The sequence below is a fragment of the Strongylocentrotus purpuratus genome, unplaced genomic scaffold (genome assembly GCF_000002235.5).
Source record: "Strongylocentrotus purpuratus isolate Spur 01 unplaced genomic scaffold, Spur_5.0 spur5_scaffold_5, whole genome shotgun sequence".
NCBI classification, from domain to species: Eukaryota; Metazoa; Echinodermata; class Echinoidea; order Camarodonta; family Strongylocentrotidae; genus Strongylocentrotus; species Strongylocentrotus purpuratus.
This window is the reverse complement of record NW_022145611.1, coordinates 9,674,440-9,694,815: the sequence shown is the minus strand read 5'-3', so window position 1 is coordinate 9,694,815 and position 20,376 is coordinate 9,674,440. Positions and strand designations below refer to the sequence as shown.

The 20,376-nt window shown below is 42.0% G+C and overlaps 1 protein-coding gene across 1 annotated transcript in view; it reads left to right on the top strand.

Annotated features, from left to right (window-relative positions):
* The window catches only part of LOC100889092 (integrator complex subunit 7), a 49,402-nt gene that overhangs the window by 981 nt on the left and 28,045 nt on the right, over positions 1 to 20,376 (top strand). Inside the window, exons 2-9 of the mRNA XM_030999672.1 lie at positions 10,853 to 10,982; positions 11,529 to 11,675; positions 12,061 to 12,245; positions 12,722 to 12,921; positions 13,818 to 14,049; positions 14,788 to 15,011; positions 19,257 to 19,353; positions 19,748 to 19,905. Of these exons, the coding sequence (XP_030855532.1) occupies positions 10,853 to 10,982; positions 11,529 to 11,675; positions 12,061 to 12,245; positions 12,722 to 12,921; positions 13,818 to 14,049; positions 14,788 to 15,011; positions 19,257 to 19,353; positions 19,748 to 19,905 (1,373 nt within the window). The remainder of the gene's footprint in view (positions 1 to 10,852; positions 10,983 to 11,528; positions 11,676 to 12,060; positions 12,246 to 12,721; positions 12,922 to 13,817; positions 14,050 to 14,787; positions 15,012 to 19,256; positions 19,354 to 19,747; positions 19,906 to 20,376) is intronic.

Sequence of the window (20,376 nt, the reverse complement as noted above, 5' to 3'; positions counted from 1 at the left end):
ATAAATCTGCTTTTCTATCTGGAGGGCATTACCTCTTTCTTGCCATGGCCTCTTTCACTCTCTGACTTGTCCTTTTATGCTGATAGGTGGTAGGAGCCTTGTCAGCCTTATAATCCATGATGCATGTGTAGTGACGGGGCGGTTATTAATCTTACTGGGCCTAAATAACTACGCAATATGCTTAATTACAATACTAAGGGTCAATCCTACCATAGGCTGTAGAAGTAACTGCTTGAAGTAAGTCTCAAGAAGCACCGATGAGTGGAGCTCCACGAAGCTACGTTGAGATCCGAGACTCAGAGGAACACAGCAAACGGCATGTCGCGCGGTTACAGTTCCAGTCCAAATCTAACGTTCCCAGTGATAAGCACGCCCGCGGAAACTACCGCGGGTGTCGCCTAATGCGGGACTTACGCGCATATGCCGCCAGAGCCGTAGTGGCTCAGGCTGAATCACTACATTATTCCCCACTTAATGAGTTTGAAGCCTACTTCTAACTAAAACTAAACTAAAACTAACTTAAAACTACTCCCGTACCGCAGTGCGGGGTCACGCCGTTCCCGCTGGTGGATGGGTCAAGGACCCTCCTTGCCAGCACCGGTGAAGTCTTTCCAGGGGGCGGGCGCCTTTATCATACCTTATAACGTACTGTATTCCAAACTTTGGTACGGGAAATATTATGTAAAGTACAGGTAAAATGCACTGTAAAATGTAAAATGCACTGTATTCCACAATTTGGTATATTTAAGTACTAAATAGGATTCAAGTCCCGGAAATGTCCCAGGGATCAAGAACAGAAAGAAACAGAAATATACCAGTTAACCCTTACCGTGCCGGTGTCACGTGTAAATGACAAAGAATAGCAGTCCTGGCACGGGCGTAAGGGATTAACGGGGGCATTACAGGCATAGAGAAACAGAAATATACCAGTTAACCCTTACCGTGCCGGTAATACATAATGAAAAATTGCAATACGTCTTGGCACGGGCGTAAGGGATTAACCGGGGCATTACATTAAATTCCCAAGGTGACCGAGCATGAAAGTGTGAGTGATCAACATAAACGATGAATGGCAATAAGTGTGCAGAAAAGGGGAAGAGCCCAATGGCTCCCCATTCCCCAAGTGCAGTTTGGATGGTACAATGTCCAGAAACTGGGCAGTCCCACATGAGAGCCAAACGGCTCCCTACAGGCAGTCCAAACGGTGCATATAAGAAGTATTAGAATGATAAAAGCAGATCACTGAAATCAGATGGAAAATGATATAGAAGGTGAAAACACTTCCAACAAAATAAGATTACATTCTCTGGGCCACTCGGCACCCGGGGGCACAATAGCCACTGCCGGCAAGTTCCTGACATCATTCAGGGCACCCAGGCCCGTAACACCATCAAGCAAATCCAAAAGGCTCTTGTTGATCCAGAGGAATTACTCCAGAGGAATTACTCCCCCAAAACATGATCATATTCTGACTTATTATTGGAACCAGTACCACGTAGTGTCACTTGGGAGATATCAAAAGCCGGCCGTTTTATGGCCTCGAACACACATGAGTGCTCTGTCTCCCTGTGGAAAGAATGCTTCCTAGTCAGCTCTTAAAGCGGAGTAGCTAATTCAGCATAGATAACTCCGCTAACCGAAGCAGAAACTTTTCAGTTTTATTTAATTGTTATCTATTCAGTTTAAAAACATCAACACTTATAGTTCAGGAACTCAGAATGGACGATTTACAATGAAATTAAACAGTGTAAACAAAAGTGAACTAAAATATATATATTTAAGACAAACATGTTATTTCCCAGGAACAGGAACCGGCACCATGTCCTCGCGGACGAGCCGTTGTGAATGGCTTTGATAATGAACCATAATATATATACTTAACATGTTATTTCCCCCGATCAAACACGATCCGAGGAAACCAAAATGGGAGCCTGTGGGTGGGCTGGAAAAGGGAAAGGTCCTTACTCTGGAGCCCTGGACTCCCAACAACCTTACATGTTACCCGCTTCCCACTAGAAGGAGGCACCACGGCCGTCCTAGCGACACAAACTCTCTGGATACAGGCTGCCCTGGAATCTGTTCCATAGTACATATGTACCTCCTCCCCCCCGACAATAACATTAACTACCTGGACAAAGGGACCGACCGAAGAGTCAGGCGGGTCACTAACATTATTTACCTTGACAAAGGGACCGACCGAAGAGTCAGGCGGGTCACTAACATTAACTACCTTGTCCAAGGGACCGACCGAAGAGTCAGGCGGGTCACTAACTACATTAACTACCCCAGTATTTACCGATTGTAGGCCTCTCGGTTTCCAGATCGGAGATCGGCCTCGCTCTCCGATCCCTCCAGGTTTTCCGGAACACCAGTAGCCACGGGAGATAGAGGGCGGGCATGGGAAAGCATAGACAACTCCAAAGACTTAACAGTCTTCAGTATTTCTTCTAGCATACAATCGGTGTTGTACGCATGCGTCTTAAGACTGGCGACTTCCTCTTTTAAATAGCCAATGTCATTCCTGGCCTGAACTTCAAAAGGCGTTGTGACCTTCCCCCGGTCCTCCACAGGAGCCGGACGGGGAACATCTCGACCTTTGGAAACTGTTGGGGAACGATTCAGGGGATAGGGTTGCGTATGACGATAACTTACCGGCTCCTCAACCGTAACATAACTGCCCACCTCCTGATCGTACATGCAAGTCTGCTGCACCTGCTGCCGAGGAGCCGAATACGTACGGCGAGCCTCGCTCCCATAAACAACACGTTGGGTATGTTGCGCCCACCTGATGGCTTCCAGGGCCTCCTCGACGGACTTCGGGCGCGTATTGAGAGCTGTTAAACCCGCCGCCTTATCCGTACAACCCTGGCATAACTGCAATACCATTTGAGTGCCGTCACCCCGTTGGTCCCACCCAAAAGCTTCAAAGGACAAAGCTTGGAGCCGATCGGACCACCCAAGGAGAGACTCCTCCGGGAGTTGGCGAGCCGTCCGAAATTCGGCTATGGCCTCCTCCGGAAATCGGGTAGCCCCAAACCGACGCCCCATCGCTGTTAACATATGGTAATAAGAATTAGTGCCCATATCCCTAAGGTTCGAAAAACAATCTGAGGCCGACCCCTCCAAACACCAGCCTAGCGCATCCAAACACTCGCTTGGACTCCACTGACACGATACAGCATAACTGGTGAACTTCCTGAGAAAGGAATGCCAACTTGTTCGCCCATCGTAATTAAGTGACCTCGGCAGACGGGGGGGCCAATCCCGGCGCCCCTGCGACCGGTACTCTCCCTGACCCCCAGGTGAGGATTCCCTGGGAGGATACTGAATGTCAGGTCGGGATTCCCCAGAAGGGGGATATACATAATCCCTACGTGGGGGTTCCCTGGAAGGCGGACCACAATTACTAGAAGGGGATTCTCTAGACGGGGGATAATAATAATCCCTACGGGGGGGTTCCCTGGAAGATGGACCATGAGTATTAGGAGGGAAATCCCTAGAAGAGGGATAACAATAATCCCTACGTGGGGGTTCTCTGGATGGGGATTCCCTAGGAGGATAAGACCTGTCGGGCGGGGATTCCCTGGACGGCGGACAGTCAACGGCCCTAAGCCGATACTCGGCTGTGGGCTCGGCTGGGGAGCTGGCCGGATGCGGCGAGCTCCTCCCCTGCTGTCGCTCAGCCGTAGAACTGGCTACAGGCCCAGCTGGGCCTCCATCTGTAGGTTTAACTATCTTAGCCTGATAAGGCTCAAAATCAAATAAACGTAAAAGCTCCTCGGCTTCATGGAGACGGGGACACTGCAAAAATAACTCCTCAGTTAAGCTCCCACATTGCTCCCTCCAACTAATAATTTTGCCAGACTTTGTTTTATCGACAACCCTAAGAAGGGTCTCCTCAGTCACATAATTAACTTTAACCTTCTCTGAGGCCATAACCGGCTTTAAATCAGCAACGGTTAAATAGCCAAATGATAAAATTAAATACACAAACAATCTTTCCTTCTTGCTTACTTAATAATACCCTACTTAGTTTCCTAATAGCTTACTAAGTCAAAGTGCCTGACAGGTAAATATTGAAACCTTAACCTCACCGAAAAAACACCGCGGAATTATCTCCACGGTGAACAGCTTCAGCGAGTGGGCCAAAACTAAACCCTACTAAGTAACACTAAAGGACTAGGTCTACACTTAAACCGGCAACATACCTCACCGAAAAACACCGCGGAACTATCTCCACGGTATAATGCTCGGCGAGATGGCCGTACAATATTAGTAATGATGAAATGAAGGTGAAATTAAATACCACCCACGATTTAACCCAAAATCCACAGATATACAAAACAAGACTGACAGTCAAAAATCCCACTTAGGTACCTACCCAATCCTTCCTTCTTGCTTACTTACTAACGTACGTAGTTCCAGAAAATAGATATAGAATCTACTTGCTTACTTACTAACTTACATGTAGACTACTTAGTTTTGTACAGAAAAGACCTATTGCCTACTTAATAACTTACTTAGTTTCTTTCATAATCTTACTTAGTTTCTTACTAAAAAATTCCTACCTAAACAACCCTATACCAATGGTATACCTCACCGAAAAAAACACCGCGGAATTATCTCCACGGTAATAATACTTCGGCGAGAGGGTTGAAACTAATTTAATTATACTCCGACTCACTAATTCTACTCCTACTTAAACAACCCTATACCCATAGTATACCTCACCGAAAAAAACACCGTGGAATTATCTCCACGGTAATAATACTTCGGCAAGAGGGTTGAAACTAGTCTAAATAGAGCCTACCCCTACTTACTAAGTTCTACTTAACCGACCCTATACCTCACCGAAAAAGAACACCGTGGAATTATCTCCAAAGTATAAAACTCTGGCGAGAGGATCAAAACTACGAGCACGACAAAAAACGGCTGTACAACTAGTCTAGTGAGTAGAAAAAAAAACGAGCAAATTTAAGTACAAAAACTGACCGAAACCGATGCCAAAATCGAAATACGGCCGTAAAAATACCAACGAGTCCCTAAAAAACTATCCTACAACCCTAAGTAGACAAGAAATGAAAAAATATGAGCTTATAAGGGCCTACGAAAAAAGTTCCAAAAATAAAAAATCCCTTCAACACACGGGTCAATGTATCCAAGATGGCGGCTCGGACATGTGTGCGACCACAAAAAATAATCCCCAAAACACCGAAATGAGTACCCAAAAATCGGAATACAGCACTGAAAATACTCTACGAGTCCCTAAAATACTAATCTACAGCACTAATCAACTACCAAAAGGGAATAAACAAGCTTACAAGGCCCTACGAATGAAATTACAAAAATAGAAAATCCCTTCAACACACGAGTGAATATACCGACAAGATGGCGGCTCAAAAACGTGCGCGATAAAAAAAAACTAGCCCGAACAGGTTGGGATAAAAAATAAGCGATTACGCCATTGTAGTGACGGGGCGGTTATTAATCTTACTGGGCCTAAATAACTACGCAATATGCTTAATTACAATACTAAGGGTCAATCCTACCATAGGCTGTAGAAGTAACTGCTTGAAGTAAGTCTCAAGAAGCACCGATGAGTGGAGCTCCACGAAGCTACGTTGAGATCCGAGACTCAGAGGAACACAGCAAACGGCATGTCGCGCGGTTACAGTTCCAGTCCAAATCTAACGTTCCCAGTGATAAGCACGCCCGCGGAAACTACCGCGGGTGTCGCCTAATGCGGGACTTACGCGCATATGCCGCCAGAGCCGTAGTGGCTCAGGCTGAATCACTACACATGCGACTTCCCTCATGTGGAGTTTTGCTGGACATCCCATTATCTTTGACGACTGCATTTTCTTGGCTTTCTTTTTACTTTATTTTTACTTTACCGCAAATACTGGAAGAATGCTGAGACAGCAGTCGAGCTTCCAGGTCTATCTTCTTGGTCTATCTTCTTACAGGATGGATGATCTTGCTTAGAATATCAGATTTGGTTTGACCAAACCCTATTCTTCTTCTTCTTCTTCTGTTGAATTACAGGTCACCATGTTGTTGGTGTATCTTCGTATTTTGGGGTTGTGCAGATATTTATGTACAGTAATGTGGAAGATCTAATCTATGTGCGGTTAAAAAGAACAGGCGCAATCCTAGCGCAACTGTGTTTTCTGCACCTCAGTCTTTAAGCTGGCTACTGAGGTACAGGCGATTGCACTTGCAGGGAGAACGTTCCAGAGTCTGATGGTGTCTGGAACGAAGGTTTTCTGATTACTTACTTTACTGATATGTGCAAGTGCGAGCATATGGGATATGCATCTTCATCTGATGGCCACGAAGGGAAGTTGAGACCTGATTGAAGTATTGCGCAGCTGGTACATCAACCAAGGAGAAGAGTATGCGGTAATTCATTATCACTTTGAACTGAGCAAGCCTTTCTTCAAGGGTGGGCCACTGCAGATGAAGGAGCATGTTGGTTACACTACTTGTAGTACGACGGTGGTCTCCTATGGTAAACCTGGTGTACCGCCGTTGCACCATCTCCAGCTTCCGAATATTAACCTTGGTGAAGGGGTCCCACGCTTCGCTTCCGTATTCCAGGACAGGTCTGAGCATAGACAGAAATAACCGTCTGGTATGGGTCATTCTTTAATAAAACTGACATTTGTCGATATTCCCCATACACAGACGGTATGACCCTCATATAGGCTATGTGTTGAAGATATCACGGCTAGATTTTAGCCGTTAGGCGCCTCCAACAAACATGACAAACTTGAGGAGAAATACATCATTTATCTTCAATTGCAGTAATTTTCTAGGCAATTGTCAGTCCCTAAAAGTTCCCTTTTTACCCCCCTTCCCCACGAAATAGAAATATAAAAGAAATAAAAGGACTTACCGAGCTTTTGGCTGCTTCTCGATGACCCACGTGAAGCATTCTGACCGACAGAAATCAAAATGGGGGCTAATGAATATTCAAATACGATTGAGGATGGTTGACCTCGCCACAGCTGGCTCCTCCGCGCGTCACGTCGAGGATAGCGTGCGCACGTGAAGCAGACAACATGAGAACTCAAACGTGAGTAGCAGCAGCTTTTTCCCCTTCTTTTTTATTTTATTTTTTTACGGGTGGGGGGGGGGGGGTGGCCTTGTCAGACAATTTCCAGAATCTTGGGTCTCGATCCTTCCTTACATTTTATTGGGGGGGGGGGGGGTAACTGCCCCCAAGCCCCGCATCAGTACGCCTGCGCGAGGGAGCACAGTGAACGATAGGGGTGAAGGTGACGGAAGTGACTACCCCTCACAGTTTTTGAAGTTTTGTTGTATTTAAAAAAACTATAGTATAAAACAAGCAATATATTTTGTTCACACTTCACTTTTCTACAATATCTACTTGTACATTTTGAAGGATATTATGCGAGGGAGCGTAGCCCTCCAGAGCCTAAAAATGTGTTGCAGTCTTCAGTCAGTATTTGCTATACATTTTTTTTGTGCACTTTTTCAAATATTCCGGGGGGGGGGGGGGGGGGGGGGGGGGGACGACGATCCCCCTTCTCCCCGGGATCGCCGCCCATGTAAAGTACAAACTTACCCGTTTCCTCGACTGTCCCGAGTGACAAGTTCCAGTCTGTGTTTGGGCCGTCTTGTACGTATACGTTGTCTCATCTTTGACAGGCGTGTTGCTAGTTTTTCTCCTTTTAAATTTAGAAGCCGAGTATGGTGACCGTTCTTCTCGTTTAATTTTCAATCCGACATACTTGTGTGTTTTGCTGATTTTTTTAAAAGTTTTTTTTGGATTCCTTTAAATTTGCATCGGACTCGGATAGTTTGCCGAACAAGTTGGAGCACGTGGGACAAATTAGATTCATTTTTTCTTACCAGGGGTCATTTCCATTCCTAGTGATTTAAGGTCATCTGCTGATGAAAATTTCTTATTTTTGATTTTAGCATTTAAAGTACGTCTCTCTGAATCATAAACCAAATCACAACCACAATTACAACACCAGTAATCAGCCATGATCGTTGAAATTGAACCCTAACGGTTGTGTACCTAACGTTCACTGAGAAAAAGGTCGACCAGAGAGTTTAAACTCTCATCTCCCTGATGTGACCACCACCACTGCACCTGTTACCACCCGGTACACACCCAGTATCCACCATGCATTTCCGATGCGTGATGTACATGTACGTGCACGTACGCGCACGTCTATGAATGAGGTCAATGGGGTGGAGACTAAAAAACTTTGTCATGAATATTCATTACTTTGATTCAAGATGGCTGATGTCTGAAGACAGTCAAGTGGAAGAGATAATAACACTTTTTTGAAGAAGATTTCATATGCAGAGGTCCAAGGTACATATTTTCTTAATGTTTATCATGTGTGGTTTAATTCTAAATGCCAATTGTATATGTTAGTGCATGCGATTCTTACAAAAAAAGGATTTAACTTAGCGTCAGGGCAGTATCGTCTTATCGTATACCCGTAGAGTGTATCTTCAACGTACGATGGCATAGGCGATTGTTCAGTCTCTATATCCGGAGGTCTAGTGGAGCCAGACGATATAGAGACTGAAGCTTTTGGTCTAGTCTGAGCAGAGCCTTGTAGCATAGCACCTTGATGTTTCTTGGGCAGGAGCTCATGTTGCGTTGCAAGAAGGACGGGTGCAGTTTGCCTTCTTGGCAACCAGGCTAATATGGTGATTCCAGCTCATGTTTTGGTGTATCTTTATTCGGGCCATCTCAATAGCCCATTCCACAATCTCGTCCTCTTCCGCCATAGTTCGGAATGGGTTAGGTCCCTAATACGCAACCAGTGGTGTCCTTCCATGAAATGTGTACCCAAGTTGTGTATACCTCAAGGTGGACAATGGGACCCAATATATTCGTGAGGCTGAATGAAATGATATCTCCCCCATTTTCAATCTCCTTACAGCTGCCTCGAGGCAAGGCATATTCTCTTGCAAATACTGTTCGAAGTCCTTGAACCACATTTCGATTCTTTGACTGGACACTACCGCTCTCTCCTTTCCCATCGGTTGAGGCCTTAGATAAACGAGTTTAGGATGTCTTGCCCTAAATCCCTGCCACCATTTGTCACCTGACATGCTTTCCTTGAAGCAGTTTGCACGTCCCTTGTTCATCTTTGACTTGCGAGAGTAGACAATTACATATTATTTAATGCCTTGTCGCGTTTTGGATATCAAATTTGGTTTGACCTTACTCTATTCGGGCCATCTCAATAGCCCATTCCACAATCTTATCCTCTTCCGCAATAGTTAGGAATGGGTTGGGTCCCTGACACGCAACCAGTGGTGTCCTTCCATGGAATGTGTACCTCAAGGTGGACAATGGGACCCCATACATTCGTGAGGCTGAATGAGATGTTATCTCTCCCATTATTAATCTCCTTAGAACTGCCTCGAGGTCATGTCGTCGCCAAGGCATATTTGCCTTTAGAGTAATAATATGCTATAGTATAATAAATCAAACAATCAAACATAAATAAAACACACACACACACACACACACAAATCAAATGGACAAATATCAAATATGCCCACGCAAGAGGAAGTTTCTTTTCCAGCCAATGGCTGGTTTTATTGGCCTTAAACATCATCTTTCCTTCGACGCTTCTAATTGGCCTGTTCTGTGCTCTTTGTAGACTTGAGTGAAGAAAGCAAAATTTCTGCCCTCTGCTTATGTTGGTAGATGAGCAAGATTCTGCAGCATTTCTCAACTCTAGAGATGGTCAATGAGGTTGATCATGCCATTTATGAAGCTGTTCAGAAAATTACAGACCGCCTCTCTTTGTTGAGTTCGCAACTGGTTTAGGGTGGCCCATATTTCATCGTCTTTGATGTTGTGACCAAAGACGGTTCTACCCTCCAGAACGTCTTGGGAGAGTTCAACACGGGTGTCCTTTACCTGATTAGATCTACATAATAACATCTGATGATCAGGTCCTGGTGCTCTCTGTTGCACTCCTGTGTTCATTAACTGCTTCTTGGTTCCATAGAATTTTTCTCGGTATCATATGGATTATGGTAACACTTCGATGTAGATGATCCCCTGAAGATTTTCTGCTTCACTGAGATTTACTTGACAAACTTCTATTTGAATAGAAATTCTCTTAAAAGAAAAAAGTTTCAGCGTTCGTGTTTGAACAACTTCAAAGTTGCTTGGTTTGGTCCAAGGTTGAGTATATCCCTGCTTTTGGGAAGGTTGACTCGTCAAAGGCCGTTTTTCCACCCTGGTTTACCGTCTTCCTCAGCTTGTCTTTTGCCAGAGCCATTGCTGACCTGGGATGGCTGGCTACACCATCAGATACAAAATTACAGCCCAACAGTAACACACTCTCAAACACACTCACAAAAACTAAGAAGATATCCATATATATATATCTACTCCATCTCTCACATTAAAAAAAATAAATAATGAGTAAAGAAGAGATACACGTAGATGTCACAGAACCAAGAAATTAGCCATCAAATTGAATTCTTTCTTGTAGTCCCTCTATATTTTGCAGTGATAACTGCACTTGGTCTTCCAATGTGTTGACATAGTAACCATGTCACATGCCAGAACTTGGTGTGTATGCTTGTAAGTAAAGCAACCAGGGGACTGACAAATGATGGGACTTGGTAATGAGTATTAATGTCTTACCATTGCAAAAGTGGCAATTCAACTAATAACAATGAAATAGAAAATAAAAGTAAAAAGGAATATGAATGTTAGAATGCATAAACATCTGTAAACAAAAATTTCAAAATATTTTTTGAAAGCTATTGTTTGGGCATAATAGGTCGTAAAGATTTATTCGGTAGCTCTGAAATGAAAATTGTTTTCTTTCAGGTCTCCATTCTAGCAAGGTTGGAGAGCAGTGTGAAGCAATCGTTCGGTTTCCCCGGCTCTTTGAGAAGTACCCCTTCCCCATCCTGATCAACTCGGCTTTCCTCAAGCTGGCTGATGTCTTCAGAGATGGGTATGTATGTCTGCATTGCAGTAAAGTGATTTTGATTGCAAAAACAATAAATAGATGAAATTAGAATGAAATAAAATAAAATAATTAATCAATACATTAAAAATAGATGGAATAATTGAATCATTGTGCAAAACATCTTGCATACTGAATTAGCTCTTTTCCACTTTTTCCTCTTTATTTTGAACTCCATCCCCTGCTCCGTTTCATCTCTTCCTCTCTCACTCCCTCTCTCTCTCTCTCTCTCTCTCTCTTTCCCTCTCTGTCCCTCTCTCTCTCATTCTCTCCTCTGCTCTTGTAGGTCTATGAAATTTAGTCAAATAATTGTTATGGCTGGAAATCGAAGAAGAAAACTCCATGTTTATTGGAAAATCTGCTATTGTTAATGTTGATTGTTTGGGGAAAAAACAACAACAAAACACTAATATTTTTAACTGAAAATGCTGAATAGATTTAGTTGTCTTCAAAGACAGGTTTTAAGGCATACTATTTCTGTCATCACAACAGTGACATTGCTTTTGGTTTCTTATTCCTCTTTCTGTTGTCCAGAAACAACTTCTTACGTCAGTGTGTCTTGAGGGTTTCCCAGCAGAGCGTGAAGCACCTGGATAAGATTCTCAATGTGGATGAGTTTGTGAGAAGGATATTCTTTGTCATCCACAGCAACGACCCAGTGGCTAGAGCTATCACCCTCAGGTGAGATGGAGTTGATAAGAAGTGGATATTTTACTGTGGATCAGAGCTAGAATTAAACTCTGCAGAAGAATTGTTTTAAGTCATTGAATTTGCAACCACGAATTATTTTAGCCTTGTAAATTTTAAAATCACCATAAGTGTCTGTTATCATGTCATCTCTCAGCTTAACAGCTGTTTTTGCCTCATCAGAACATATTTTACTGCAAGAAACAAATGTTTTGCATACATTTGTACTTTGCTATTTAAATTCTTATGTAGCCTATTTTGTTCATTTGCTGTACATGATGTATGTGAAGTTGACAAGAGTTCATGTTGGTGCACTAGCAAAATTAAACCAAAGTAAACCAGTTATTGTTTGAGTAACTTTAAATACTTCGCTTTCTAGGGTCCTTGGTAGTATAGCACCGATCATTGCAGAACGTAAACGAGTTCATCACAGCATCCACGCCGGTCTGGATTCCCACGATCTCATAGAGCTGGAGGCAGCCATCTTTGCCGCCTCCTGCTTTGCGGCAGAATCCAAGACCTTTGCTTCAGGCATCAGCAACAAACTGGTCCAGTTGATTGAAGGTGAGAGAACATTTTTTTTGTGTGGGTGTTTATACCAAGTTCTTGGAGTCAGGCGTTATAGATTTGTTGTAGTCCTGGCCCTCCTGGGGCAGATGATCTTAGTCAGATGCACAGTGGTTTGAACATCCCAGCTGATTATTGTCTCTTTGAATCCAAAATGGAGGTGAAACATTTGGTTCCTCTTCATTGATTTTTAGGTTAGTGGTAAAGGAAAGAGATAAATATTTTAAAGCTTTTGTAATAATTTGTTTTTCTTTGCTTTTATATTAATTTGAAATAATATAATTTTTAGTAAATTGGGTTTTATTTCCTTGGTAGTTAGAATATCAAGAATGAACTTTAAGCATTGAACTGTGTAAAAAAAAACATCTTTGGCTGCTAGAAGTATTTTATAAGATTAGATCATTAATGGTTTATTTTTCAAAATAAATAATAAAATAAAAAATTCAAAATATTTTTTTTCCCCCCATGCTCAGGCTTGGCCACACCCATCGACGTCAAGATGAAACTCATCCCCATCTTCTGCCACATGCACTACGACAGCGAGCTGTCGGGCAGAGTGCGTCACATGTGCCTCAGGCTCCTGGATTCCTACCCTGCGGAGAGCTTCCTGACCGTCACCCTGGACACCCTGACAGACCTGGCCGCCGCTTCACACATGCACATCCCCGATCAGGTGAGCATACCTGCCACACCTTCGGAATAATCCCGAATATTCTGATTTTGGGGGTTTTTTAGGACCTGAAAATTCAGAATATTCAAATTTTTCAAAATTTTGAGTTTTATCATGTGCCGTGATTTGAGAGTTCATGTATTGCATGCGTTGAATGGCTGCATGATCGAGCAGCGAATTTGTATTCGCTTTTTGAGACAGATTTACCGCGTATTGCCAGTTAGACTGCCGCTGAAGGCATACCATGCTAAAAATTCCTAATTCTTAATTTCAAATGTTGGCAGGTATGGGTGAGGCATGACTGGATTTATCAGGACAGTCATTTGACAACATTTTGAAATTGATAGATTTGTTTGGTTGGTTGTTTGTTTGTAACAGTCGTGTGAATCCCTTTTTGATTTACTGGGAATGGTTTGTAGGCTTTGTGGTTTGTATTGATATTGGTCTTTTACTTTGACTCTACATTTCTAGCGGTTTTATAGCATACTTGGCTGTTGAGGAAATCTGTAAGGAGGCATGATTACAATATTATACTGTCAGCTTTGCTTTTGGACTTGTGCTAGAAATGCTAGGGCCTCAATATTTTAGGGTGTGGTCAAAAACTCCTTGTTTGGGGAGAGACCTGTGTGTTTGCTCCCAGGTTTTTCAGTGTTGGAAAATTCAATATGGTTGATTAATGGTGAGTTGTATGTAGTTGAATTGTAGCCCTTTTATGTAAAGATGATTTGTATGAGCATGGGATTATGTTCACTACGCATTCTCCAATTGTAAATAAACGTGGAATAGTTCCTTAACCCTTGAACTTGTGATGTGATAAAGGGTTTTTAAATTATATCAGTGCTTATCCTAGATCAGAAACGGAAACTTGGATCTTATTCTGCACTTCTTACTGTTACCAGGTCGATCTATTGCTGGGATACCTGGAGAGTGACATCCGACGGTCCATCAAGTCCATCTGCATCGCGAAGCTCCTGACCCTTGCCCACAAGGCCCCGCATGCCTGGTCCCAGGCCAACGTGGACACCTTGTGTCTCTTCTGCAATGCAGACCAGGAGAAGAGGCTCATCGTCGGTTGCCTGGACATTCTGAGGATACTGTCATCATCGCCAGCGTTCCTGACATCAGATACGGGTGAGGAAGAGGCTTACATGAAATGATGTGTTCATGAAAATGATGATGGTTGCCTATATATATGCAAAGGATGCATTTTTCTTTTCCCACTTGCTTTTAGGGCATTAGCACTGAGCTTCTATTTAACATGACTCTTCCTTCCCCTTTTTTGTCTCTCTCAAATGAAAAATTAAATGGATGACTTAGCTCTGGGCCCCGTCTTACAAAGATTGATCCAAATCAATCGCAAGTTCTCCAATTAATCGCAAGTTTGCAGTCTTGTATTTCTTATGTTCATAGTTGCGATTGATATCAACTCGTTGTAAGACAGGGTCCTGGTAAGCTCCTAAAAAGAACTCTGGAAATCTACCATGTGCTCTGGTGAAGAAAAACAAATAAATATGCAAAATATTCTTGCTTTTTTCCCTTCAGGGAATCACTTTTTCATTTGGAATGTAATGTGCTCCCTGTAACAAAGTGATATTTGCACTGTATTTTTGTGTACCTATGTATGTGAAATAATGTTGCAGGTTAATGGTTAATGATTCAAGTGACCATGGCAGAAATTTGTTCGATATGTCTTCAAATGGCTGGACAATGATCTGCTAACACGTTATATGTGTAACTCTTGATTGAAAGGCAAGAGGGTGACTCCAAGTGCCTTGTTGATGATACTCCTCTGTAAATCGACCTGTTGATCAAGCAGTCAATTAAGAGCCGTCGATGATCAATGATCAAATGTCTTTGATCTTTCCTCAGATGGCTCGGTGCGTGAACTGTGCAGGAGTCTCCTGGCCCACTGGGAAGTGTGCGTCACCTCCAGGGCCCTCCAGGTTCTCATCAGGCTCATGTGCAGACAAGGAGGACTCACGGAGGAGAAGATGAAGGACGGCATCGAGGATGTCAGTGTTGCCATGGAGACGGTGGCCACGCAATGCCTCATGGAGGACGGCCGTTCCAAATCGGCTGTGAAGAGTCTCAAGGTTGGTGTGATATCTCTATTCTCTCAAAGTACAGCTACTTTACGAGTATCCTTGTGCTATACAAGGTACAGTCAAACCTGTCTATAATAAGAATAGTTCATCCTTATATAGCGCATTTCAGGACTGCAGGCTCTCTCAATGTGCTTTACAGATATATATTATTACCCCGGTCATCGGATCCATGCTTACCCGCACACAAGGTCACCCGAGGGAAACAGAAAAAATGGCCACTGTAGACAGGTGGCCTTTCTAGACAGGTTCTACAACACACATTCGTTTCTTGAGGCAGACAAAATACATGGCCATCATAGAAAGTGGCCTTTAAAGAGGGGTGGCCCCTAAGACAGGCTTGACTGTATATCATTACTGGCCCTTTCAGCTACCATGATCGGGTTTCAAGCAATCAATTTTGATTAATTTTTCTTACCAGTGTCAAGAGTTACAGTTACAGTTAGTTTGTCTGTGAAAGGTTGTTTGAGCTGTGACAGGTCATTTGAACCTTGTAACATGTGATTAATAAGTTGCTGAATTGACCACTAGGCCTGGTATGTACAGTTCATCTTGAAGATGATGATGATTGAATGAAAAAAACATATTCAGATAACATATTTGTACAGGGATAGGAAGTGATTATCAGTATTATCAAATCAGAATAGTCAAATGTAGCACCCATTATATTCCACATACTAACAATCTTGCTCTATGATTGGTCAAAAGTAAATCACGTGATGAAAGATAGTTCTCCATTATTTATGGGAGAAGCAAAAAGTTTGTTACACTGTGTAGAAAGTACTAAGGCAAAAAATTAAGTTTTTCATTTCGGGGGCTCCATTTCAAATTTTGGGGAAATTTTCGGGGGCTACTTTTTCAACTTTCGGGGGCTCTTTTTTCCATTTCGGGGGCTCTTTTTTCTGGGGCTACTTTTTCATTAATTCATAAAAGGATAGCCCTACAGTTTGTTGAGATTTGTTTAGTAGGCTAAGGTTTCGGGCTTCCTGCTTCATAATTGCCTATTAAAAAAGAAACCCCTTTTTCTAGTTCAATAACTAAGTTTTCATGCATTGATTTGATGCAAGAACTGTAACATAATAGACCCTAGATTGTGACTATTTCTGGCCATGAATTTCGATAATCATTTTTCAAAGTAAAATTTTCACAAGAAAATCAGACAGTCGTTTAAAAACGTAGACATTAGTAATACTTTTACTAATTCTAAGCTCAGGTTTCGTAAATCTATTCACGAAACTATATTGAAATCGCGCCAATAATGATGCAAACCAACAGATAACAATTTCAAAGTGTCAAATCTCTTCGACTCGAGCTCAGCCCAACTCACACACACACTGCAGCTGCAGGAAACTTCAACACCGGCGCCGCAGGCGTCAGACGCCTGCGCTGCCGGACGCCTGCGCTGCCGGTGTTGGAGCTTTAGCCCATCTTCACTCACACACACTGCACAGCGGCAATGCACTGTATTGTACAAATGCGTGTCAGTCACGGTGATTTTGTCTGATTTTCTTTACTTTTAAGAAATGATTATCAAAATTACGTAAACATGGCGAGAATATCACAAAATAGGCTTTAATTTCATACCTCTATTTATGGAAACTTTATAAAATTGCGGCAATCGTGAATTCGTGATGGAAATTGATTGCAGTTTCGCCATCATTTAGTGGTTCATGGTCTAGATTCAGCTTCTACCAAAACAAAATCGACCGCCAAAAACTCGACCCCTACGCTCCGTCTCGATCTCTCGCAACTGCGAAAATGTACGTGTTTTGGCGTACTTGCTTGCGACATGGTAAGCCAGGTAAGGTATGGAATATGGATGAGTTTTTTTACGACCGATTTTTGTTTATACAATTTTACACGGAGATTCAGCGCGCGGACCAAGAAATGCACGCAATGAATACGAAGCTAGAAGAGAGCGCGCGACCACTCGTAATCGTTACGGGGGCGATTTGAGATCATTTCACTGTTTGATGTCGCCCCCGAAATCGGATTTTGAGCCTATTTCGGGGGCTGTTTATGGTCTTTCCGGGGCGAATCCGCCCTCCGCCCCCGTGTATTTTTTTGGCTGAATTCTACACAGTGCAACGCACTTTCACTGAAGATAGAGGTACTATCTACACAGGACAACGCACTTTCACTGAAGATTATCCTAAAGCGCACTAAAACCAGCGTAATTAAGCGCGCATTACGAATGAGTCTTTTGATTTAGCTTTTTGATTTTCATATATTTGGTGATTTAGTGATCAAATTTTGGTTTTTTGATAGTGAAGGAGGTCAGGATTGCAGTTGTTTTTGCTGCGCGTAGTGCTAAGCACCTGTTGTCAGTGACAACATATTGCGCACTCTGTTATTTGTTTTATTACTTCTTAATTTTTAATTGCGCATATACACCTGCGCCAGCGCCTTTCAATTGAAGTACGCGCAGAGGAATTATCCTTTATTACAATATGAACATTTTATGTTACTATTAATATGAAATAATATGAATAATAAATAAATAAATAAATGAATAATAATAATAATAATAATAAATAATTATATTACTGGATTTGTAAAGATATATATATTACGCTTTGTACTGATATGTGCGTTGGGTGTGTTTGAGTGCTGATAATATTATTATAGTTCACAATTTGGTGTTTATTCAATTATTGTTTCTATATTTCCTGTTTTACGTGATTAACTTAATCATAATTTGTTCTTGAATCGATTGGGTGAGTGGTACATACGCGGTATTATTTTATTTTACTTTTAGGCTCTGCATAAGCTTGGCTTGTTAGAGCTCTTGTGAGTAGTGTGCCGCGGGGTTTCATATCCTTAAACTGCTGGCGAACAGAGCAACAAGACCAAGCCCTGTAATTGTTAGGTTTCTCCAATGGTAGGTTTGTCCAATAATGCCGAGTTTGTGCCACGGAACTTAGTCGGACATTTCGATTATATTCTTTTCATGTCATACGTCTTTATCTTCTTCTTTTTTTCTTTTTTTTTAAAATTTAAAAAAAAAAATATTTTTTATAGTTTAGTCTACCTTAATTGCTGATACCTCCTCAATATATATATACGATAGACTATCATTAGTTCTGCTGCATTACCATATAGCTTACTTAAAGGTTACTGCAGATCAAATCAATTGATTCATAATATATTATAATCAGTTACTCAATTTATTATTTAAATTAGTTTGATATCCTAAGGTAATTCGATCTGCCCTTAATCTCCTTAATATTCTTGCACTTATTTCGAGGAAAAAAATCTTTGTTTCTCTACTATAATCAGTGTTTTTATCACAGCACTGAATAGAGATATATTCAATAAAGTAAGGTAATATTTTGTGGGTTCAATTAGTACTCTTATCATAAGAGTAATTGTAATCGCCTCATTCTTTTAATAATTGTTAATTGGTTTTGCCATGCTTAGTTGTAACCACTGCCCTGTGGTTCAGGTTCTCTTTAGAATCTAACTAAGGCTAAGGGAGCAAACCCTAACAGAAAACCATGCTACCGTGACAGCATTGAGGGCGATTGACGATACGGAACTCCCGACATCCTTCGACCAGTCACTGCAGGGTCTAGTGGTTCACACCCGTCCTGGTTTGTCCTCGCCGGTGTGAAACTGCCACCAGTTCCCCGAGAGAGTGCCGGTAGTAACTTGCAAGAGCTACCGGTACTTATCCACCTTTGCAAGCAGCCTTCACTATGCGCAACAGTATGAATGAGTGCAATTAAAGCAAACACATGCGCGCACCGTACCCTCAAGGGGTTGGGTTAAACTTTTAACTTTTTTGGTGTGAATTTGGGCCTGGTGTCTTTCATGTAGATGCATACACGTCCTTTTCTTTTTGTAGTTAAATTGTTTTAGATGTGGAATATAAAGCAAATAATCACCTTTTGGTTTCAGGCGATGGCAAACTATCACTTCCTCGTCAATCAGAATGTATACGCTATCTTTCCTCAGCTTCGCTTCGGAAAGATAGCTACATCCAGATCGCCTCGGAAGTGATAGTTTGTCCCATCACTCTCACCAACGGTAGTTATTTGCTTAATATATTTCAAGGATATTGTTCTTAATACCTGTTCCCATGAACCACACCTCTTTCAAAAGATACCATTTTAGATGAATGCTTGTCTTTTATAAGGCTGGGGTTGGGATTGAAACTTGTCCTCGTGATTGCAGAATAGTGAGACAATATCTCATGGAAATTATCACATTTTTTGTCATCCTTTTTCATCCCAGATTACATTAGAAAGTATACACAGTCTGTGCAAGGCATGTCCATCGCAAACATGTAACTTCATGGAGATGCTAGCCGCAGACTTGTCATTAGCACCAGGTAAGTGTTATGAAAAAAGAAAATTCCAAAATGAAGTGCAATTTTATTGTTGTAAACCCCTTGCGGTGATAAGGTGTTTTCACTGTGCTTTCAATCAGTTCTGACTGGTTTTGTGTTCTTATAATGTTATCTGCCTGTAGCTTGCTTTCATTTGAAGATGTTGAGAGCAGTATTCTAATGTGTCACTGCCTAGCTAGCCTCTCTGAGATCAAGCCCAAACTCCTGGTCCAGAGTAGGGACATTCTCCAGGACCAATTCAATCTGGTCCTACTGAAGGGTTTGAATAATGTGCAAGATGGTTCCACTGTGCTTTAATCAGCATTGATTGCATAAACATTATTTTGTGGTGATTTGCTCTTTGTCATAACATGATAAATCCACATTGCTTTTTCAGATGCCGAGAGCAGTATTCTAATGTGTCACTGCCTGGCTAGCCTCTCTGAGATCAAGCCCAAACTCCTGGTCCAGAGTAGGGATATTCTCCAGGACCAGTTCAGTCTGGTCCTACAGAAGGAAGAAAGTGGAACTGATCGAGACCAGGGAGGCTTTCTGGTAGGTGCACTGGACCTGTAGATACACGACATTGAAATTAACAGCAAAAGAAACGAGAAAACAGAATGGAATGGAATGAAAAAAAAAGAAGCACACTACTTTAGAATAGAAATTTTTGGGGCTATACATTATCAGCAATCACTTTATGAACAAATACCAACTTACTATTTTGAGGGCATCTCACAGAAAGAAAAAAAGTTTTCCTCATAAGAATGATATATTTGAATATTTTAAACAATGAAGCAACCCGGCCTGGTAGGAGTGGTAGCAATCGTTTACTTCAAGACTCTTTTACAATTTTCATCTGATGTGATATTGCTAAAGAGTATTTGTCTATTGAGTTTGAGGCACAGTACATTAAAGATTCCATCATTCAAACAACATTGAATGCTTTTCTGTGTGTCAGGAACTGGTTTGACATAGCCTAGTCAATAATGATATATTAGTGCTTAGTTTATTGTGTGCATTCAT